The 24752-nt window shown below is 39.7% G+C and overlaps 1 protein-coding gene across 1 annotated transcript; it reads right to left on the bottom strand.

The window, feature by feature from the left end:
* Nucleotides 1-3536: 3536 nt before the first annotated feature.
* On the bottom strand, nt 3537-24632 carry LOC149207765 (dnaJ protein ERDJ3B-like). The gene is made up of 5 exons (XM_089398141.1): nt 24540-24632; nt 24285-24289; nt 4474-4534; nt 4167-4289; nt 3537-3953 (listed from the first exon to the last, which is right to left on the bottom strand). Exons 1-5 carry the CDS (start codon nt 24630-24632, stop codon nt 3537-3539), a joined length of 699 nt encoding a protein of 232 aa, XP_089254267.1.
* Nucleotides 24633-24752: the final 120 nt, after the last annotated feature.

The following is a 24752-nucleotide window of genomic DNA, read 5'->3' as shown; positions in this document are numbered from 1 at the left end:
TGAGGTTATTTCTCCTTTTTTATTTTATGGGTAATGTACTAGCTTATATGAAGATTATATGGTTGTTGTTTCCTTGTTATTTCGGTTGTTATTATGTTGATTATGATCATGTATTATGGAAGTAGCTATGTGTGGCTATCATCATGTTTTCAGTTGTAAATGAATGAACAATGCATCTATGTCCTAATGGATGAAACTGTAGATATGTTCTCGAATGAGTATGAGACCCCTATGCTTAGATTTGTCATTTACACCTACATATTACATATTTGTGATATGATTGATGAAATTCTTGTCATGGCTAGTAGGGGTCCAATCAAGGTCTTGTTTAAGTAATTGTATTTGTATCATCATTTCTTTGTTATCTTTTTGTTTTGAAGGTTTCATTGAATTTTGGGTAGTGACCTGGGTTGTGGGCTTGAAAAAGTTTCTCAAATCCTGCGGACGCTAGCACACCATGGATAAAAATAGTCCCTAGATGATGGCATGCCATGAAGTGGGAGCACCCAAATCCTTTTGGATGTTGTCATTCCCATATAATGGGCGAGTTTGCGGGTTAAGTGGTCGAAAATATCACTGGGACCTAGTGGGTGGTTACGAAAAAGGTTGAGATGTTTCCTAGGAGTCCTATTGTTGATGTGGAAGGTTTGTATGATGTGTGTTCATCAGTTTCCCTTTCTTAATGTGACTTAGGAGGATGAATCATATCATAGTAACTTCTTGTCACATTTTTACTTAGGTTGGCTGATTACTTGGGTAGACTTGGGAGGAGGGTGTTACAATGAACTTTGAGGATTAGGTTTGACAACCAATATTGTAGCTTGTAGCAGTGCTTAGGTCAATTTCTTCTATTTTAGTCTTATTTGTACTAGGTTTTAAGCCCATTTGATATGAACAGGCTTTGGAACTAAATATAACTATTATTTTGAACAAGCCTTGGAAAATAATATTAAGGAAAAAATATCACATTTTTTCCATGTTCCAATAAGTAATACTTGTACAGTTTCAAAAGGGATCATTGAAATATCTTTAGATTCCATGAATGTCATTGGATATGCAAGACTTGATTTTGTCGTACTATTATAGGCCGAAAACATTCTCACTATATACAATGTTTCAAACATTTGGCATGTCCCCCTTCTATTAAGGGAAAAAAGAGCTCTATAATGTGGATTATGCGATCGAGCTTGGCTTTAGTGCTTATTCAATTGGCCCTACTACTGATCTTGTTGTGCATATGGTTACCCAAAGGTTTTTATTTTTTCCCCTGAAGTGTTATCAGAGAAGGGATATGATGGGGACAAGTGTTGTATGTTTTCCTATGTTCCCTTAGTTTTTCTTTCATTTCAATTCATGATCGACTTGTGTTTAGTATTTTATGTCATCATCAATTTTTCTAATAACAAGGAATGTGTTTGTGTAGTTCTTTGTCTGTTTTGTAATTCATTTAATAAGGTTGGAAACTGTTTCCTTTTTGTTACATTCGTGGTGTGGTTCACCCCCTTACTTCCTTTCCTTCCTTTCGTAAACTTCTAAATGCAATCCTTTCTTTATTTTGTAATCTTCTAAATAAAATCCTTTCCATTTTTTTGAATGTCTCCTTTCATTATTTGCCTAGGGTTTTATATACAATAATCCAGTGACAATATTGAATTTGAAAGAAGTTTCCATAATAATAAGATGTTGATCTTCCAGTTGTTGATACTATTTTGAGCCTTTTTTATAATGACAAAACCGTAGCTACAAATCTCTGCATATGTTTGTTGGTGGATCCAACAATCTAATGTCATCCACATGTCAAGGACAATAACTGTAATAAGTTTTTATTCTCTGCTTTCTAGAAACAAAATTTTCAAAAAGACTTTTGGCATATTTTTCTTGCACTACATGATATAAACACATTTATGGAACCGTCAACCACTGCAAATTAGTATGCTTAGTAATTTGACTAATGTTATAGGATCACTAGATGATTATGTTTAAGAAATTATGCATCACATTTCGTCCACATTTGCTTTGCAAGGGAGAATACAACCAGTCGATGGGTGAGGAGCTTAGGGACTAACACTCTATTTTGGTGTAGGGCAACCTTCAAAGGATCCAGAAGACTCAACCCTAAGGGAGAGGGAAAAAGATGACTTTGGGACATTGTTTATACCTCTTCTACTATATCATTTAGTTGAAGAAGACACTGCTTTGGAAAATTAATATGGCAGACATTTTTGACAGATATTTGGTAGGGAATTTTGTATGGTTAATACGGTATTTTCTTGGAAATACCAAGAATGTGGAACATTCAAGAATCCAAGGATATAGATAGACTTAGTGGAGAGTAGAAAAATAAATTTAACCTTGTTTATGAAAGATGCAATCCCAAATCAATAAGTATTTTCTTCACTTACATTAAACGTATCAATTTTTATGAATAAATTTATATCAATTGTTGCAAATCAATTTAACCTTGTTTCCAAAGGATGTAATCCCAAATAAGTAAGTTTGGTCTTGGTTTACATTGAGCTTATCGATTTTTAAGAAAAAAATTATATCAATTATTGTGGTTTCCTACCTGGTGAAATACATGAAATAACCTCAAAGTATTTAAGTGTGTCATGGTGTTTTCAACATTCATTTGTGTGATTTGTTTCCAAAGGATGTAATCCCAAATAAGTAAGTTTGGTCTTGGTTTACATTGAGCTTATCGATTTTTAAGAAAAAAATTATATCAATTGTTTTGGTTTCCTACCTAGTGGAATACATGAAATAACCTCAAAGTATTTAAGTGTGTCATGGTGTTTTCAACATTCATTTGTGTGATATTTTGTGCAAGGTGGGCTTGCACATAGGAAGTTCAAGCTTGATAAGAAATCAAATGAGCTATTGATTCCCATTTCTAAATTTTCAGGCTTTATTATTTCTTGACATGGCCAGTTGTGACATGCATTGTGATAATTATTTTTTTCCTTTTGAAACTATAAGAACACATTCAACCAACAAGTAGTTGAAACAACCCCTATACCAACACCCATGGCAGGATGTTCTGTATACCAAGTAGTTTGTCAGATGAAAGCGCGTGCTCGTTTACAAGTAGTTTGGAAAAAAGTAATTGAAACAACCCCTATACCAACACCCATGGCAAGATGTTCTGTATACCAAGTAGTTTGTTCACATGAGAGCGTGTGCTTGTTTACAAGTAGTTTGAAAAATGTTTGGTGTGCTGGATGACATTGACTTAGACATAAGTTGTAGACCTTTTTTTTTTCAATTGACATTAGCAGGAACTTCTGTTTCACAAATCCCCCTGTTTCATATTTAGTCCAATTCACAAAATCCATGGACTTTTTGGCGTCTTTATCAAGGAAAGAAGATTCATGATGCAAGCGTTGAGCTTGCAATATCCAAGAACTCTTATCTCTGCTATATACAAAACATCATCATCGTATGCCCAAATCGGTTCCAATAATTGGCAAATTCACACCATCTCATTCGAAAAGGAATCTTTAACAATCTGACAAAACTCATGTTTCTCTGATATGCAATCACTGCACAAAGACTTCTTTGATTTTTCTTTCCTGTTCTTCTGTGAGACTACTTGGGAACCAAACATCATATGTTACCAATAAGTTCCCTTTATTTGTACTCAGATGTATGGGCATGCCCTCTTCTCGAATGCGCCTGGCCTCTTTAGGTTTCCTGATTCCTTTGGAACCTACAGCCACTAAATAGCCGTCAAGGTGAGGGAGACTCCTCTCAAAACGAACAAGAGAATCCCGCAGCGAAATTGTAACTATAGTGTGTAGGTCATTTCCGTCCCTTCTGAACCTTTCGTGTGGTGCCGTATAAATTTTAACCTTTAGATCACCAGCTTCTCCATCTACAGTAGGTTCCCCATCCCCGCGCAGAGCAGAAACAGGGACACCACCAACGCTGAAAGCAATCTCTCGATCATTGCTCTCCTAAAACAAACCCCCGAACACGAAATTTTGGCATTACACCAAGACTGAAATTTATGCGTTTCAATCTCTGCATTTCACAACAAAACAATCATGAAAATCGAGAATATCTCATCTCACAACTGGCATTCACATGCTGTTGAGTCCACAGGCGACAGGCCATCGTTCAGAATCGCCTTCTCGTTCATACTTGACATTAGGGCACTCCTCACATACCTGTTGTGTGATTTGCTGAAACATTCCAGGGCCGATCTGCTTGTGATAAACCTCGTTCCTGCAATTATATTGTCTTATGAACGCCTCTGCAAATTCAAGTGCGCCTACTCCAACGCTCTCCCACTTCAATTATCGTTATGTCGTGTACAGAATTTGATCAAAGTCAAATATCAACTCATTCGATACAGCTATTGACTTAAACATGGTCGATTTCACCAACAGTGCCAGAGTGTTTCAATTCTCCATTCGACCTTCGCAACTTACAGAACTCAGGCTTAAAAAAACAAGTGTTGGCCCACAGTTAAACGTTCAACGCCTTCAACGCTTTTGCCGACGTCTCCACCTTATTCAATGCTGTTAAACAATCTCTGCACATTCATACCAAACAGGATTTCATATATGAACAAATTACGGCCATAGAACTGGTTCAACACAAAACGACAGCCACCATGCCACTTATATTTAATTCCATCCAACAACATTTTCCATCAATCGAATTCTGTTTCATTTGTTAATTGACAGGTCATAAGATTAGATTCAGAGATGCAAAATGACGAGTTAGACTTTGTCATAACTGACATCGCTCCAAGGAAACAGAGTTCCCCACGCTTCTCCCAATTTGACATACATTCGGTTCATCACCGCGGCATATAAAACATGAATCCAACAACTCATTCATAAGTGACCTTAAAATCAATTCTTCGCAGAAATACCATTAAAATTCATGCACTCCATACAACGATTCATTCATATCTCTAATTGCGCTATGCGAATTGAATTCCATTCAATGTGTAGGTCGATTTTAATTGAAATCGACCTTCCCTCCTCCTATACTTTACACAGAATTTCAAGCGTTTCATTCACATTCCATGCGCTGAGAACACAAACTCAACTACCTTGATCAATGTTGTAGATCGATTTCAATGCTGTAGATCCAATGTCAAATTCTAACTGAACGTCGGTCTCAATATTTGCTCCCACTACCAACTATTCCAGCATCAATTATTCAGAACGATTTTCCATTACTCTGTAAGATTTGACTCATTTCATGGCATTAAACTCAAGCAACGATTTCACCACCAGATTCTATAAAATGTGCATTCTCAATTTAAACTCAGTTACAGAAAATATACACCACTCTAGAAATCGAACCACACAACTCTGAGAACACTTTTCACATTAATAATAAAAATACTTACAGACTTTGCATTTGCCGGATATTCAACATTAACAGCCTTACAATTGCCCGGAGGCTTTCAAGCTTTTGCTGTCCAAGCTTCACTTTCTCCTCTGTATTCTATCCTATCTATCCAATTTGCCTTTTAGGCTCATAAATTTATGCAAATTGAATTAAACCAATTTAGGTTCTGTTGTGCCCTACAACAACCCCCCATTTCATATCATTCTTATTTTTTCTAAATTAACATATGGAATGGGTCCCTTTTAAAATTTTGGCATCAATGCTTGTATGTTCAAAAAAGGCCGCATAATCAAATGAGCTTTCATGTATTTAAGCCTTTTTGGGACATCAATGTTTCAAATAATAAATAATCTTTTGTTATTGCGATAAAGCGATCGCAAGATCGCATATCGCAACAACATGAGAGATGCATTTAAATGGCATTTTGGTCTCCGCCGATGCGATATCGCTATCGGCGATCGACAATGTTACATGCACACCACTAACGGCACATAACTCATGTCCCGATGCGACGCGATATCGGCGATCGGCTATCGGCGATACCTCATGCGAAACCGCTTTATGATTTAAATCCCGACCCGATGCGATATCGCTATCGGCCGTCGGCAGAATTCCACGTACTTCGGTGAGGCACCCGGTTCCTACCCCCGATGCGATGCGATATCGCAATCGGTAACCCCAAACCATTTTATATGCACCTACTTCTGTTTCCATGCGCTAGCCCGATGCGATATCGCTTATCGGCTGTCGGCACGATCATTTGGTGATAATTGTGCAGCACCTATTCCCCGAAGCGATGCGATATCGCTCATCGGTGGTCGGCAGTCTTAAAAGCCATCACTTAAAGCTTTAATTTTATATTCATATCCGGTTGACAAAGCGCGAATCCCAAAATGCCGTTAATGCAAGGGATAAGGTAATGTGTGTGTATTTAAAAGATTTTGCCCCTTTGATTAATGAACACCTGCGTTTAACTGCCAGAATATCTGTTGCACGCTTAAGTGAGTCATTCACCCAGATAACGGTGTAATCATCACATTTAATGGGTAGCAGGCCTCAAATCACCATTAATGCATCTGCAATATCCTCTTAGCGATTGGATCCGCAGCCACTTTTGAAAATTAATCTTGGCATGCTTCAAATGATATATCTATCCCACCGTGAAGCGTTATTGCTATTATGTTGTTACGATTTCTCTTGCAATTGTGTAGGATTCGGCTTTTGAGAGAAGCTTAAGCATGATGGGGAAAAGATCCAAGAGGGCTACGGGCTCTGCTGTTACACCTGTAGCAGGTCAAGCAGCCGCAGATAAGAAAAAAGGCCTCATTTCAGATACTACATGCACTGGTCTTAACAAGACTACATGGCAGGGCACATATAATCTATTAGAGGCCGAACAACCGCAAGTTTCAGTGACAGTGGCTACTGCGGACCCACTCAAAAAGTCTGATGCAACTCTCAAAGAGTTGGCTGATTCCTTTCTTCACAGAATAGCGGCCAGAGAGCAAGTCCTTCCCTACACTGATGTAGTGCGATGGGCAATTGAGGAAATTCCAATCATTGACAGAACGTTCCACACAAGAGACGGACGGATTTTCGGGTCGTTCAAGCCAGAGCACCTGAGGGAAATGTATCATTTGCCTGAGCCAGAGAAAATCTACAACAAAGACTTCGTGGAGAAGTTTGCAGCTGAGAATGAAGTACCATCTGAGCCCATTCGGGATTGGAGGCAGAACCCGGCCAAACACAAGCACGAAAGCTCGGGTAAGTACTCCGTCGATTCCTTGGCTTCTCCCTATTGCTATGCGGGAATTATGATGTGTAGGCTATGGGGATTACATGATTCTGCCAATTTCGATATAGAAATCGTTCCCCTAATGGAAGCAGTTGTTAATAGTTTTATCATGGATTGGGCCACCATTCTTTCTGATAAATTGACTGTAGCTATTCGGGATTTTAGAGCTAAATATGTAGTCACCGAAAGGAATATCCCTCCATTTTATTATAGCGCCTACATTACGGACACATTGTGTTTTAACTCTGAGTTTCCCATCCTCGGTTGGAGATGGACCACCCAAGACCCTTCGCCCATTCATTTGTATCATCGGAAATTATGGAAGTCCTCTTACAAGGACCATTTGTATCAAATTTGCAATGGTTTTATGGTTCCCATTCATTATTCCATTTTTGATCGGCCTATTCCCAAAATCTCCTATCTCGCTTCCTTCGACTTACCAGCTGTAGCGGGATGGTTTGGAGAAGAGCACTTTACCTATATTAGGGTTTATGGAAGCCAAGCCAAACCGCATGTTCTCCCTCTATATGTTCCAGACAAACTGTTAGCTCGAGAGATATCCTACCAAATTATGGCCGAGAGTGTAACCCAAACACTCAAGAAAGAGAAGAAGAGGGGCTGGCCCTCTCTTCCCTTGAAGATGGGTGTTTTTACTCTGCATAATATTCAGCATGCAGAAAAGGAGGCTATAAAGATGCAAGCTTTATCCCTGCCCACTATGCCAGCCAGACTCTATGATCCACATAAAACTGCCTACAATGCCCTAGAACAGGCCAAACCGACTAAGATTGACCACCAAGAGGATGAGTTTGATGACCTGTTCGTAGCTGCTGATTCAATAGGCCAAACTAAGAAGCTTGCCAAGATGAGATACAATGATGAGAATTTAACTGAGTTCAATAAACTTAGAGAGCAGAGGTTGCAAACTCTGCCTCTGGATTTATCGTCATTAACCTCAGCGTTCTCCTCAAGTGAGCCCGGTCAGAAACAGACAAGCCAACCTCCTGTTATAAATAAAGAACAAAAGAAACACCAGGAGGAAAGACAAGAGAAGCAGCAGGCAGAGAAGCAGAGAAAGGAGCAAATGGATAAGCAGCAGAAAGAGCAGAAGGAACAAGAACAAAGAAAGTAGAAGCAGATGGAGGAACAACGGAAGAAGGAAGAAGAAGAAAAACAAAGGAAAGAACTGGCAGATATGCAGAAAAAGGAATTAGCGGATAAGTAAAGAAGAGAAGAAGAAGAGAAATAGAGAAAGGAGTTAGAAGAACAGCAGCAGAAAGAGTTGGAGGAGCAAAAGAGGTTGGAACAAGAAAAGGAGAAGAGTAAATCCCAGACCTCCATAGATCCTGAATTTCTGAAACAATGGAATCAATTCGATTCCATTATCAGTGGAAAGGAAGGCTCCAAAGACGCACCAGACACCACTTCTTCTCAGGTTCTAAGTGGAACCAGCAGCCCACCCATTTCAAAGGATCTCGAGGTAATCACCAAAGACCCTTCCAATTAGATTGTGCTCCAGGTGGAAGATATTCCTCCCCTGGACGTTTTCTACAGCCCTAGGCACAAAGCAGTTGTTAAGCGCTCAAGGAAGAGACGAAGGCTTGATCAACCTTCCATCTTTCCTGAGCAGACAGTCACGGGGAATGTAGTCTGGAAGGAAGAATTGGACCCCTCTGATGATCTAACTAAGCTATCGCAGTATGCGGGAGCTTATTCTGCAGCAACTATTGATAAAGCATCGGAGGTAAGTCTTTTGTTAAAGACTAAGGACCAGGAGATTTGTGCATTGCAAGCAGAAGTAGCCGAGGCGCGAAACAAAGCAGCACAGGTAGAAGAGCAGTTGCTGGCACAACAACAAGCAAACAATGTATTAACCCAGCAACTGCAAACTGAAAAAACAGAGGATTGATCAGAGCGCAATCCAGAAGCAGAAAGAATTAACGGAGGCATTGGCACAATTGAAAGCGGAAAACGAGCTAATGACGAAGTCAAAGGATGAGCAAATCGCTCAACTATTAGCACAGCTCGAAGATATCAAGGGCACTAAGAAAGTCGAAGATTTCAGAGCAGAGGCAGCTCAAATAAATAATGCATTAATCTCACAGGTTAGACTCTTGTGCCAACAACTAACTGAGGCTGAGCCATTATGTGAAGTATCTACAGCAGTATGTCAGCAAATTGAAAAAGCCAGAAATGAGCTAGATCAGACCGAAGAAACCATAACTTCATATCTTGATTGGCAAGATACTGATGTGGGGAAAGAAGCAAAATTGCCTAGGATCTATGAGCCATTTAAAGACATACTCTTCACGGAATGGAACACTCAAATGATGAGAGCGGAAAGGGCAGCTTCAAGGTGTAAAATGATTGCCAACAATATGATTGATTTGGTCAACAATACACTCTATTGGGCCAACATGATCTCTCAGTGTACACCTCGAAGCATAACCATGGCGAACATGATTGAACAAACAAGTTATCATGGACTGGAGGAAAAGAGAAAGTTAATTGCTGGAGTAAATACTTTAACCTCCAACGCATATTGGCACTTTCTAATCAAGCCGCACACTCAAAGGTCGGCTCTTAAGTGTTTAACAGATGCTCTCAAGTGCCTAATCCCCGACATTCAGGATGCCACATATGATGCCCAGCTCACGTCGCGTCTCAACACTCCACCGGAAGTACAGTCCATGCTTGCGATATGTCAGTTGAGGTTTAAAGGCAAAGAGCCCACCAAATGAAGCATTGTTGCCGACTGCCAGATCGCCAAGAAAGATGGAGAAATATTTATTGATGCCAATTTCATAGCTGTTCAGTTTTTCTTAGATATTTAGATTAGATTAGTATTTATAGACCCTTTCATTGTTTTGGAAAGGGTCGTAAAATTTTGTAATAGACTTAAAGGCTAAAGTTTGTACTACTGTGCTTCAGCCTATATTCTTTTGTGAAACTCAACCGATAGTCCTTAATTCGACGAGAAGGTTGTTTTATACATTTGTGCACTATTTTCTCTTGTTTGGAATGCTTTCTGGTTTGAAGGAAGGACTGCGACATAGCGATTTATATAATGGATTGTTGAGCAGCTTACATGGTACTTTTATCTGCATCTGTCCTCTTTCCTTTCATATGAATTGTTGTGTTATTATCTTTTGCTATTGTTGAATACATGTATGCGCTGTAACAACAAATCTTCATTTCATTCCACTATTGGATGTTTTGTGATATGCCTTTCTTTTAATCATGCATGTAGCAATGATATGAATGACAATGTGTAGTAATTCGCTATTATCGCTCTGCATAACTAATTATGCAGAGCAATCTTAAATGGTTTAAAACGTCTATGCTTTAGTGTTAGAGTCATCTATATGCCTGCCTTAAAGCACAGATTATCAAACGCTACGCTTGGAAAGATTGATAAGTCCCGGGATTAGATTATAGTTAATATATATTTCGCTGATAGTTTTAGTTGTTCACTTATCACTATCATACCTCATAAGTTACTTGTCCATCCCACTTTTATCCATTATTGGGAAACTGGTCCCATTATCCCTAGTCGGAGCCACTATTCCAAACGGAAAAGGAGCTGTACTAAGGTCCGGACCGGGTGGTTTCCCCTTTGTTGTGGCAGCAATTTTCGAGGCCTCAACAAAATTGGCGCTAGAAGGAGGGCCTCAGCTATGAATGGAACATAAGTCCAAACCTATAAGCCATTCCAAGTGTACTTCGCCCTCCGAATCCACTCGATCTTCCCATTTTTATACTGGTTCGCCGGTACCTGAACAAGAAGAAGAGGAATCAACTACCACTGCTCAAACCCATCATACCACAGAACAATTAAGTCTTGAATCACCTGAAGTTTAGTCTCTAATCAATAAACTTCAGAGCTTCTCGATTTCACGACGGAAATCTGAGGTATTAGAAAGCAGTGCGACTTTGCAGTTCAACCTCACTCACCCTCTCACCAGACTTCAGAGCGAAAAAATCGGTATTGAACCCACTGAGTTTCCTTTACCTAAAAGGAAGAGGGCGAAGAAAATTACTGAAGGATCTGATAGTGAAGGCCTTTCATCCACCTCCTCCATTGCATTCTCTCCTCTGCGAGGTCAACCATCCACTCCCCCATTACAAATTGTCGTTCACCAGGGATCAGAAGCCTCAATATCCCAACCTATTCACTCCTCATCTTTAATCTCTTCCCACACATCTGGAATCCCAGCAGTAGTCTCAACCACTATTGCTATCATAATGGTAGATCCATGGACTAGACCAGGAGCAGTCAACATGCCTGGACCATTGCATGATCTACCCGATGCTCCCGAAAAATGGCTGCCTAAATTCAATCCAGATGATGGGACCCAGGCTGAAGAACACATCAACAACTTTATGTTAGCAGTTAACCTAAAAGGAGTGACAGAGCAAGATGTTGTTGTAAGACTTTTCCCTTACACTTTACAAGGATCAGCAGGATCCTGGTATTTTTCCTTACCTTCTGGTTCGATTACCAGTTGGAATACATGTCAAGAGCAGTTTCTTACCAAATATGGAGATGATAGGTCCTTAGCAACTTTAATAAACGACCTCTCCAATTTAAGAATAGGGCACAGGGAACCAATAAAGGAGTTTAATGCCAGATTTAATAAACTACTAAATAAAATTCCTACCGCTTATAAACCAAGTGAACAAATCCGAAGCGAATGGTATATCACTGCCCTACCTGCCAACATAGCCATTTTTGTAGACAGGGCTGGGAAACCTACCTTAGCTGAAAACATGAGAGAGGCACTTGCTGTTGAAAAGCGCATCAATGATCTAGAAAAGAAAGCTGCTTTGGAAGATAGAAAAGCTAAAAAAGTCTCGTTTAACGAAGATTCCAAGAAGAAAACCCCAAAGGACCCCTATGACATGGAAGGTTTACAAAAGGTCCTTAAAACAATGTCTAATGAAATGGTTGAGATAAAAAAGTAGGTGGCCGAAACTTCAAACAAAAGACCATTTAGAACTTTTAAGAAAATCGAATCAAAGCCGCCCAATGTTATATCTAACGCTGATTCAGACCAAGAAGAAGAGGAAGAGGAAACATCTTCACAGACCGATGATGAAGAAGAAGTAGCTGAATGCCACGGAATGTGGGATTTTATACTCCCAAACTCTGATATGGAGAATGAAGAAGAAGCCTTTCCGGTTACTACAAGAAGTAAAAGCACTCCTGAACCCGCCCAGGCAACTTCAAAGAAGAGGAGCGCAGGCGCTACTACAACAAAGGAAAAAGTTCCCCCAAAGAAGTCACCTGTAGTAGTTCCTCAAAATCAGCCTTCAACTTCTAGTTCTCCTTCAACATCCAAGACTCTAGTGGTATCTGATTCAATGGAATAGAACATTGTTGATGACATGAAGAAAACTAAGGCAAATATAACCATGTTTGAACTTAGTAAACTGAAACATCAACAAAAGCTACTTCTCAAGGAATTAAATGATGTTCCCTCTACTCCCCTTCCCAGTGCAAGAGCTGCCAACGATTCAGGCCAGCCTCCTGCAGGTATGGTTGAAATTACCGATTCAGTTTTAATCGGAGATAAATCAAATTCTCACACTCCACCCTTCCTGCTCACTTATGAGATTTATAATAGAAACCTGCACAACTGTTTAATTGATTCAGGGGCCTCATCTAATATAATGCCAGCTTCAGTTTGCTCTAAGCTGAACATTGAACCCCAGAAGTCTACCATTCATATTGTACAGTTGGATAGGACTAAGGTGCAGGTTGTGGGAGAAATTAATTCTGTAACCATCAGGTTGTCAGCCGACCCCAGAATTGTTCATAGGATCGACATTTTAATCGCCGACATACCTGAATTTTATGGTTTGATTTTAAGCAGAGACTGGTCTGAAAAACTACATGGGTATATTTCCACAGATTGGTCAGATATGTGGCTTCCCTACAAGGGAAAGCCGAACCAAAATAAGGATCGATCGGGAGAAGCATATGACCCACACAGTTACTGAATTTGAGCAAGAAAACCAACCTCTGGCATTCAACAACAATATTTTGGGGAACTATTCGTACGAATCATTCTTTGGCAACTTTGTTGCCCAACCATATCCTTTTTCAGTCAATCATTTTACATCTCAAATTGAAATTTTTTCACAAACAAATAAGTCCAGATGTTTTAATGATGCTGAGAAAAATGTAGATATTTTTGTTAATACTCCTTTATTTTGGTCTTTATATTTTGATGGCTCTAAGTCCAGTGAAGGCTCAGGAGCAGGTTGCATTTTGGTTAGCCCGCAAGGAGAAAATACAATGCTGTCTTGTAGGTTAGAATTTGAGTGTACTAATAACACAGCCGAATATGAAGCTTTGGTCCAAGGTTTATATAAAGTGATCGGCCTTGAAGTGCGATATCTAAAAGTGTTCGGTGATTCAGAAATCATTGTTAAACAAGTCAGAAATGCAATTCATTGCCTTTTGACTCACCTTAAGCATTATCAATCGCTAGTGCAGGATCTTACCTCACACTTTTCAGCCTTCAACATTTCTTCCATCCCTAGGTCACAAAATTCAGCACCCGACCTACTAGCCAATGTAGCTTGTAAGCTTCTACCTTCCGAAGACTACAGCCTTGATAGATTTTCTGTAGAATTACATTTTAGGCCTTCAATTCCTGACAATGTCACTAATTGGAGAGTATTTAACCATGACGAAGATATCTTGCAGTTTCTAACTTCGGAAAAATCCTATGACAATCAAGTCATTGAGGAAGATGATCACGATCTACAGATGAAACAAGCGCCTCAAGAAAATTCAATTCCCAAACCTGTGGTGAAGCTTGAAGACCTTTACGATATCAAAGACAGGTTTAAACCTGTAATTAATGCAAAGCTTCAAAGTTCCACCCTTAGGTTTGAATTAATATATCTAGGCACAGAAGATGCTCCTCAAAACATCAACTTAGGAATAGGACTTTCCCAAGAAGAAAAGGAAGCATTTATTAAACTATTGAGAAAAAACAAACAGGTCTTTGCTTGGAAATATGATGACTTAAAGACATATGATACATCTATTATCCAGCATACCATCCCTATGTTTCCTGATCAGAAACCAATTCAGCAGAAATTAAGAAAAATACATCCGAATTTGGAGACCTAGATAAAGTCGGAGCTTAATAAGATTTTGAAAGCCAAAATTATCTTTCCGGTCCGACATTCAAATTGGGTCTCTAATATGGTGCCAGTCAGGAAGAAGAATGGCGACATTCGAATCTGTATTGATTTCAGGAACCTCAATAAAGCGAGCTTGAAAGATAATTTCCCGTTACCTACTATGGAGAAAATTCTCCAATCAGTAGCAGGCTCTGAATTGATGTCCTTTCTTGATGGATTCTCCGGATATAACCAAGTTTTGGTTCATCCTGATGACCAACTTAAAACTACATTCAGAACAAAATGGGGAACGTATGCGTATCAGAAAATGCCTTTTGGAATCATAAATGCGGGAGCGACATTCCAGAGAGCCATGGATATAGCCTTCAAAGGGTTGATTAATCGATCAGTAGTCGTCTACCTAGACGATATTACTGTATATTCTAAAAAGAGATATAATCATTTGCATGACTTAAATCAAATCTTTCAGCGATGCAAAAGATATGGTATTTCTCTAAACCCAAAGAAGTCTTTCTTTGCTCTTGATCAAGGAAAACTCTTATGCTTTATAGTATCCAAAGATGGCATCTATATTGATCCTGATCGAATTAAGGAAATTTCTGAAATCCCTTTCCCACACAATAAAAAATCGATCCAGTCATTCTTGGGTCAGATTAATTTTTTCAAACGATTTGTTCCAGATTTCTCTCAAATTGTATTACCACTTGAGACAATGATCAAGAAGAATTCAGTCTTAAAGTGGGGATCAAAAGAAAAGCAAGCTTTTGATGTTATCAAGCAATCAATAATCAATGCCCCAGCCTTGAATACTCCCAATTTTTCTAATCATTTTACATTGTATACCGTTGCGTCCGATGTATCCTATGCTGCAGTTCTCACGCAGCCAAATGCTCACAACTTGGAAGCACCCATTTCATTTCTTAGCTCAAATATTCAGGGTGCCGAACTAAATTATTCCGATGTGGAGAAACAAGCCTTTGCTGTGTTCAAAGCAGTTAAACATTACAGACCCTTTCTTTTGAAAACTCACACGAAAGTTATAGTCCCTTTCCCAGCGGTAAGGCAACTATTAATTCAAAAAGAACTGGGTGAAAGAAGAGCCAATTGGGTCACAACACTTCAAGAATATGACCTAGAAATAAAGCCAGCAAAGATTGTTAGGGGCCAAGGTTTTTGCAGGATATTGGCAGGAGCATCAAACATTCCTGAATCAAGCGACATGGATCAGACTCAATCAATCAATCAGATAAGTGTCACTGATTCCGAATCTTAATATGCAGATTTAATATTTTATTTGAAAAATGGTTATGCTCCTCCAAATTTATCCTACAAAAATAAAAGGGCCATTAGGTTAAAAGCGAAGAATTTCACTCTCATTGATGATGTGCTCTTTAGACAAAATTATGATTCTATCCTGTTAAGATGTCTTGAGAAACCTGAAGCTCAAAAAGTTTTACGGGTGCTACATGATGGGCCAGCGGGAGGACATTTTGGAGCGGACACAACAGCCCAAAAAGTTATTCATGCTGGATATTATTGGCCTACTCTGTTTAGAGATGCTCATGAATACGTAAGAAAATGCTTCAATTGCCAAACTGCTAGTGGAAGACAACGGAAATCAGCTTTCCCCCTGCAACCTGTCAACATTGAACAGCCATTTGAACAATGGGGATTAGATATCATTGGAGAGATTACTCCACCATCTTCCAAACAACACAGGTATATCCTCACTGCTACCGATTATTTTACCAAATGGGTAGAGGCTATTCCTTTGAAGGCAGCAAATTCAGAGGCAATCATTGAGTTCATAGACCAATTCATCATTGCCAGGTTTGGTGTCCCAAACACTCTCGTTTTTTATAATGCTTCCTATTTCTCAGGAAATGCTATATATTATTTTGCTATTAAGAGGGGGTTTAAACTGAAATATTCTGCTAATTATTATCCCCAGGGAAATGGTTTAGCAGAATCTACTAATAAAAATCTCATCAAAATCATTAAGCGAACTGTTGAACAGAATCATAGAAACTGGCACAAACCTCTAGTGTTTGCATTATGGGCTGATAGGGTTACACAAAAGGCTTCTATAGGTTCCTCCCCATTTAATCTAGTATATGGAAAAGAAGCAGTATTGCCTACCAATCTTGTTCTACCCTCTTCAGCCCTAGTACAGTACATCGAAGAGATTCTTTCTTCCTCTATCCAACTTAGACATGACCAAATCCTCAAATTAGAAGAAGAAAGGGAGAAAGCCAGAATCACTCACGCCAAACATCAACAAATGATCAAAGCATCCTTTGACTTAACCTCATCCGATTCCAAACACTTCCAAGTTGGTGACTTAGTTCTCAAATGGGACAAGGCCCATGAAGATAAAGGTAAGCATACCAAATTTCAGAAAATGTGGCTTGGACCATTTCAGATCTGTGACAAGATAGGCCATTCAACCTTTATATTGCAAGACTTATCAGGGGTGAGAGATTCTCTCCCTGTTAATGGCCTGATCTTGAAGAAATTCTTCAATTGAGAAGGTAATCCCTTCTCCTCTTTGTAGATTTGTGTAGTTTGTAGGAACAATAGGAAATAAAACTGTAGAGTATCTCCATTGACCTTTAGCTTGGTTTGAAAAAGCTGCCTCACAAAATAATACAAATATTTGCTTTTAGATAGTAGAACCCTCAACCAAAAGGAATAATTTCTAGGGAACTAGATATCTGTTTGTTCTGAAATCACCACCTAATGTTTTGAAGACTCTTCTCGAAAGGTAAAAGTTCTGTAAATCATTCTCGGTTTTTAAAAACTGGTCTCCAAAGGTCATTCATTTTAAGATGAAAACTAACCCATTTTCAGCATCTTCAACTCTTCACCTGTCATCCATTTACTCTTAAGGAGAAAATTGTTCACCCCATTCACTAAAGTTTATGGTTACTCAGAGTGTAATTCTAAAATATAGAAGATTAAAGATAAGAGGTCTTATTACAAGCCTGCTTACCATGTTCATAGGAAAGTAGTTTGACTGACATTACCAATACTGCCTATCATAACAGGGTAATGGCTTGAAATTTCAAGACAAGAGGTCTCATCACGAGCCGGCTTGTTCAATTAAATTATTACCAGTGAATGGCATTGTCAACAGCTGGCCACCAAACCAGGACAATGGCTTTTTATCTTATCAATGACAAAGAAGAAAAAACAGAAAAAAATAAAATAAAATATGGGAACATATTTTAGTTTCGTTCTGTTAACTACAATCTTATGTGAATGGAAAAGTGAATAACACTATGGTTAAAAGGTATCCCTGTCCAAACTATAAACGTTTGCTGGCAACAGAGGCTCTACCTATGACAGAAGGGTTAATTATAAAATCTGATTTGGGAAAGTTTTTGTTTTATCATTATAAACCAATAAAGGCCTATTTTAAGACTTAGAATGTATTTATTTTTCTCGAAACCAAAAGGAAAGAAGTTAACAGAATTCACTTGGTTTAGAACGCGCGAATATCCAGTTAAATTAGAAATTTTTCCCTTCTCATTGAGTTTCTAGTTTTGAAAAGCTTAAGTGTTTGCATTACTTTCAGAGATAACTGGTTCTTCCAGCGAATCGCCAATTGTTGTGCCCTACAACAACCCCCCATTTCATATCATTCTTATTTTTTCTAAATTAACATATGAAATGGGTCCCTTTTAAAATTTTGGCATCAATGCTTGCATGTTCAAAAAAGGCCGCATAATCAAATGAGCTTTCATGTAGTTAAGCCTTTTTGGGACATCAATGTTTCAAATAATAAATAATCTTTTGTTATTGCGATAAAGCGATCGCAAGATCGCATATTGCAACAACATGAGAGATGCATTTAAATGGCATTTTGGTCTCCGCCGATGCCATATCGCTATCGGCGATCGGCAATGTTACATGCACACCACTAACGGCACATAACTCATGTCCCAACGCGACGCGATATCGGCCATCGGCTATCGGCGATACCTCATGTGAACCCGCTTTATGATTTAAATCCCGACCCGATGCGATATCGCTATCGGCCGTCGGAAAAATTCCACGTACTTCGGTGAGGCACCCGGTTCCTACCCCCGATGCGATGCGATATCGCAATCGGTAACCCCAAACCATTTTATATGCACCTACTTCTGTTTCCATGCGCTAGCCCGATGCGATATCGCTTATCGGCTGTCGGCACGATCATTTGGTGATAATTGTGCAGCACCTATTCCCCGAAGTAATGCGATATCGCTCATCGGTGGTCGGCAGTCTTAAAAGCCATCACTTAAAGCTTTAATTTTATATTCATATCCGGTTGACAAAGCGCGAATCCCAAAATGCCGTTAATGCAAGGGATAAGGTAATGCGTGTGTATTTAAAAGATTTTGCCCCTTCGATTAATGAACACTTGCGTTTAACCGCCAGAATATCTGTTGCACGCTTAAGTGAGTCATTCACCCAGATAACGGTGTAATCATCACATTTAATGGGTAGCAGGCCTCAAATCACCATTAATGCATCTGCAATATCCTCTTAGCGATTGGATCCGCAGCCACTTTTGAAAATTAATCTTGGCACGCTTCAAATGATATATCTATCCCACCATGAAGCGTTATTGCTATTATGTTGTTACGATTTCTCTTGCAATTGTGTAGGATTCGGCTTTTGAGAGAAGCTTAAGCATGATGGGGAAAAGATCCAAGAGGGCTACGGGCTCTGCTGTTACACCTGTAGCAGGTCAAGCAGCCGCAGATAAGAAAAAAGGCCTCATTTCATATACTACATGCATTGGTCTTAACAAGACTACATGGCAGGGCACATATAATCTATTAGAGGTCGAACAACTGCAAGTTTCAGTGACAGTGGCTACTGCGGACCCACTCAAAAAGTCTGATGCAACTCTCAAAGAGTTGGTTGATTCGTTTCTTCACAGAATAGCGGCCAGAGAGCAAGTCCTTCCCTACACTGATGTAGTGCGATGGGCAATTGAGGAAATTCCAATCATTGACAGAACGTTCCACATAAGAGACGGACGGATTTTCGGGTCGTTCAAGCCAGAGCACCTGAGGGAAATGTATCATTTGCCTGAGCCAGAGAAAATCTACAACAAAGACTTCGTGGAGAAGTTTGCAACTCAGAATGAAGTACCATCTGAGCCCATTCGGGATTGGAGGCAGAACCCGGCCAAACACAAGCACGAAAGCTCGGGTAAGTACTCCGTCGATTCCTTGGCTTCTCCCTATTGCTATGCGGGAATTATGATGTGTAGGCTATGGGGATTACATGATTCTGCCAATTTCGATATAGAAATGGTTCCCCTAATGGAAGCAGCTGTTAATAGTTTTATCATGGATTGGGCCACCATTCTTTCTGATAAATTGACTGTAGCTATTCGGGATTTTAAAGCTAAATCTGTAGTCACCGAAAGGAAAATCCCTCCATTTTATTATAGCGCCTACATTATGGACACATTGTGTTTTAACTCTGAGTTTCCCATCCTCGGTTGGAGATGGACCACCCAAGACCCTTCGCCCATTCATTTGTATCATCAGAAATTATGGAAGTCCTCTTACAAGGACCATTTGTATCAAATTTGCAATGGTTTTATGGTTCCCATTCATTATTCCATTTTTGATCGGCCTATTCCCAAAATCTCCTATCTCGCTTCCTTCGACTTACCAGCTGTAGCAGGATGGTTTGGAGAAGAGCACTTTACCTATATTAGGGTTTATGGAAGCCAAGCCAAACTGCATGTTCTCCCTCTATATGTTCCAGACAAACTGTTAGCCCGAGAGATATCCTACCAAATTATGACCGGGAGTGTAACCCAAACACTCAAGAAAGAGAAGAAGAGGGGCTGGCCCTCTTTTCCCTTGAGGATGGGTGTTTTTACTCTCCATAATATTCAGCATGCAGAAAAGGAGGCTATAAAGATGCAAGCTTTATCCCTGCCCACTATGCCAGCCAGACTCTATGATCCACATAAAACTACCTACAATGCCCTAGAACAGGCCAAACTGACTAAGATTGACCACCAAGAGGATGAGTTTGATGACCTATTCGTAGCTGCTGATTCAATAGGCCAAACTAAGCAGCTTGCCAAGATGAGATACAATGATGAGAATTTAACTGAGTTCAATAAACTTAGAGAGCAGAGGTTGCAAACTCTGCCTCTGGATTTATCGTCATTAACCTCAGCGTCCTCCTCAAGCGAGCCCGGTCAGAAACAAACAAGCCAACCTCCTGTTATAAATACAGAACAAAAGAAACAACAGGAGGAAAGACAAGAGAAGCAGCAGACAGAGAAGCAGAGAAAGGAGCAAATGGATAAGCAGCAGAAAGAGCAGAAGGAACAAGAACAGAGAAAGCAGAAGCAGATGAAGGAACAGCGGAAGAAGGAAGAAGAAGAAAAACAAAGGAAAGAACTTGCAGATAGGCAGAAAAAGGAATTAGCGGATAAGCAAAGAAGAGAAGAAGAAGAGAAACAGAGAAAGGAGTTAGAAGAACAGCAGCAGAAAGAGTTGGAGGAGCAAAAGAGGTTGGAACAAGAAAAGGAGAAGAGTAAATCCCAGACCTCCATAGATCCTGAATTGCTGAAACAATGGAATCAATTCGATTCCATTATCAGTGGAAAGGAAGGCTCCAAAGACGCACCAGACACCACTTCTTCTCAGGTTCTAAGCAGAACCAGCGGCCCACCCATTTCGAAGGATCTCAAGGTAATCACCAAAGACCCTTCCAATCAGATTGTGCTCCAGGTGGAAGATATTCCTCCCCTGGACGTTTTCTACAGCCCTAGGCACAAAGAAGTTGTTAAGCGCTCAAGGAAGAGATGAAGGTCTGATCAACCTTCCATCTTTCCTGAGCAGACAGTCACGGGGAATGTAGTCTGGAAGGAAGAATTGGACCCCTTTGATGATCTAACTAAGCTATCGCAGTATGCGGGAGCTTATTCTACAACAACTATTGATAAAGCATCGGAGGTAAGTCTTTTGTTAAAGACTAAAGACCAGGAGATTTGTGCATTGCAAGCAGAAGTAGCCCGCGAAACAAAGCAGCACAGGTAGAAGAGCAGTTGCTGGCACAACAGCAAGCAAACAATGTATTAACCCAGCAACTGCAAACTGAAAAACAGAGGATTGATCAGAGCGCAATCCAGAAGCAGAAAGAATTAATGGAGGCATTGGCACAATTGAAAGCGGCAAAGGAGCTAATGACGAAGTCAAAGGATGAGCAAATCGCTCAACTATTAGCACAGCTCGAAGATATCAAGGGCACTAAGAAAGTCGAAGATTTCAGAGCAGAGGCAACTCAAATAAATAATGCATTAATCTCTCAGGTTAGAATCTTGTGCCAACAACTAACTGAGGCTGAGCCATTATGTGAAGTATCTACAACAGTATGTCAGCAAATTGAAAAAGCCAGAAATGAGCTAGATCAGACCGAAGAAACCATAACTTCATATCTTGATTGGCAAGATACTGATGTGGGGAAAGAAGCAAAATTGCCTAGGATCTATGAGCCATTCAAAGACATACTCTTCACAGAATGGAACACTCAAATGATGAGAGCGGAAAGGGCAGCTTCAAGGTGTAAAATGATTGCCAACAATATGATTGATTTGGTCAACAATACACTCTATTGGGCCAACATGATCTCTCAGTGTACACCTGGAAGCATAACCACGGCGAACATGATTGAACAAACAAGTTATCATGGACTGGAGGAAAAGAGAAAGTTAATCGCTGGAGTAAATACTTTAACCTCCGACGCATATTGGCACTTTCTAATCAAGCCGCACACTCAAAGGTCGGCTCTTAAGTGTTTAACAGATGCTCCCAAGTGCCTAATCCCCGACATTCAGGATGCCACATATGATGCCCAGCTCACGTCGCGTCTCAACACTCCACCGGAAGTACAGCCCATGCTTGCGATATGTCAGTTGAGGTTTAAAGGCAAAGAGCCCACCGAATGAAGCATTGCTGCAGACTGCCAGATTGCCAAGAAAGATGGAGAAATATTTATTGATGCCAATTTCATAGCTGTTCAGTTTTTCTTAGATATTTAGATTAGATTAGTATTTATAGACCCTTTCATTGTTTTGGAAAGGGTCGTAAAATTTTGTAATAGACTTAAAGGCTGAAGTTTGCACTACTGTGCTTCAGCCTATATTCTTTTGTGAAACTCGACCGATAGTCCTTAATTCGACGAGAAGGCTGTTTTATGCATTTGTGCACTATTGTCTCTTGTTTGGAATGCTTTCCGGTTTGAAGGAAGGACTGCGACATAGCGATTTATATAATGGATTGTTGAGCAGCTTACATGGTACTTTTATCTGCATCTGTCCTCTTTCCTTTCATATGAATTGTTGTGTTATTATCTTTTGCTATTGTTGAATACATGTATGCGCTGTAACAACAAATCTTCATTTCATTCCACTATTGGATGTTTTGTGATATGCCTTTCTTTTAATCATGCATGTAGCAATGATATGAATGACAATGTGTAGTAATTCGCAATTATCGCTCTGCATAACTAATTATGCAGAGCAATCTTAAATGGTTTAAAACGTCTATGCTTTAGTGTTAGAGTCATCTATATGCCTGCCTTAAAGCACAGATTCTCAAACGCTACGCTTGGAAAGATTGATAAGTCCCGGGATTAGATTATAGTTAATATATATTTCGCTAATAGTTTTAGTTGTTCACTTATCACTATCATACCTCATAAGTTACTCGTCCATCCCACTTTTATCCATTATTGGGAAACTGGTCCCATTATCCCCAGTCGGAGCCACTATTCCAAACGGAAAAGGAGCTGTACTAAGGTCCGGACCGGGTGGTTTCCCCTTTGTTGTGGCAGCGATTTTCGAGGCCTCAACAGGTTCAAATCCCTTTAATCACTCAACAAAGTCCTCAAATATCTCAACACCCCTACAATCTAGATTTTATCCCTAAAATCTTGAAACTAAATCTAACTTAGGCTTCATCATTAATTCTTAATTATCTCAAGGCTAATTCCTCTCATGTTTTCAGTTGTTTGGAAACACTTACAAATCCTCTCAAAATCTCATAAATATTTACATAAAATTAATAATTTCTCAAAAACATGAGACCCCTTAGTTTTAATAAATACAAGGTATTTTTCCGAGTCTATGCTCCTGCATCAGACTCCCAAGGTAGAAAATGATCATGATCTCCAGATCATGCGTTTTAAATCTTTGTCCGCCTGGATCCCACACTTTATGTTGTCTTGCTCCACTTGCTGCACTTTCACAATCTGTCTCTGTTTTCATTTTGCTGCTGCTTCTGCTGCGTCTCTTCCTTGCTGATGTCTTCCTCTGAGACATTTTCAACATGATTCTTCTGATTAATTCAATTTCCTTGTCCAATAAATCTTCAAGCTGCTGATTTTTTTCTGCCTGCTGAGCTAAGACGGCTTGCTCAGTTTTTACTTTTTCTATATGTACTGTCACTTGCTGTCTTCTTACTTCTTTGCTTGTTTCTGTTCTGACTTGTTCAGTCTTCACTGCCACCCAATCATCCATGCCCTCTTGTTTTCTAGAACAGAAAACTTCTTCTTCCTTCATTTGACTTCTCAATTGAGTCAAATGTTCTGCAACAATACCTGCATTCACAAAACACTTGTTAGAATAAAAATCAGAAGGCATCAGTGCCTTGTCCTCCTTTGCCAGCACTTCAGTATGCTGTTCTGAATTCTCCTCCACTATCAGCACATCACTATGCTGATTCTCTTTGCCCAAAGAATCCTCTGAAGAATTCTCAAGACTGTCAACCAGTCTTTCTCCCACATCATCTGCTTCCATGATATCTTTTTGCACTCATTCACTGTACTGAACTCTTTCTTCTGCCATTTCTCTGTCATACTCCGAATTCTTCAACAAATATTCTAGCAATGCAATTTCTCTGTGACATTGCTGAAGCATAACATCACCATCACTTACAGTCCCTGCATTCATACAAAACTTGTCGGTCTGAAAACTACAAGTCTCAACAGCTTTAATCGTCGGTTCATATACCAGCTCTTCCAGCTGATCATCTTCTTCATTCACATGAACTTCCTCTTCAACAAAACCTGTAATCACATCACAACTGTCAGCTATAAAAACACAAGAGTTCACATTATCCAGCTGATCTGGATCTGCCCAATAGTTTAAGAAATCATCAATGATCTCCTCCTCTGTTTCATCAATGGAAACCTCCTCTTCCAACTCAGCTGCCCTGAGTTCTTCACGTCTCAATTGTACATCCATTATCTGCTCGAGCTTTCTCAGCTCTTCTGTTAACTGCATGTTTATCTGTCGATCTCTTTTCTGTTGTAGCCTCTGCCACTTCACTTTCTTTCCCTTCAGTGGAAAGATCCATCCTCTATTCTGGTTTTCCTGCTCTTGCAGCCATTCCTCTAGTACCTG

Source organism: Pinus tabuliformis, chromosome 1_2 (genome assembly GCF_031772625.1).
Source record: "Pinus tabuliformis cultivar Carrire ecotype Pingquan chromosome 1_2, CPIR1, whole genome shotgun sequence".
Classification (NCBI taxonomy): domain Eukaryota; kingdom Viridiplantae; phylum Streptophyta; class Pinopsida; order Pinales; family Pinaceae; genus Pinus; species Pinus tabuliformis.
This window is presented reverse-complemented; position numbering and strand designations above follow the sequence as displayed.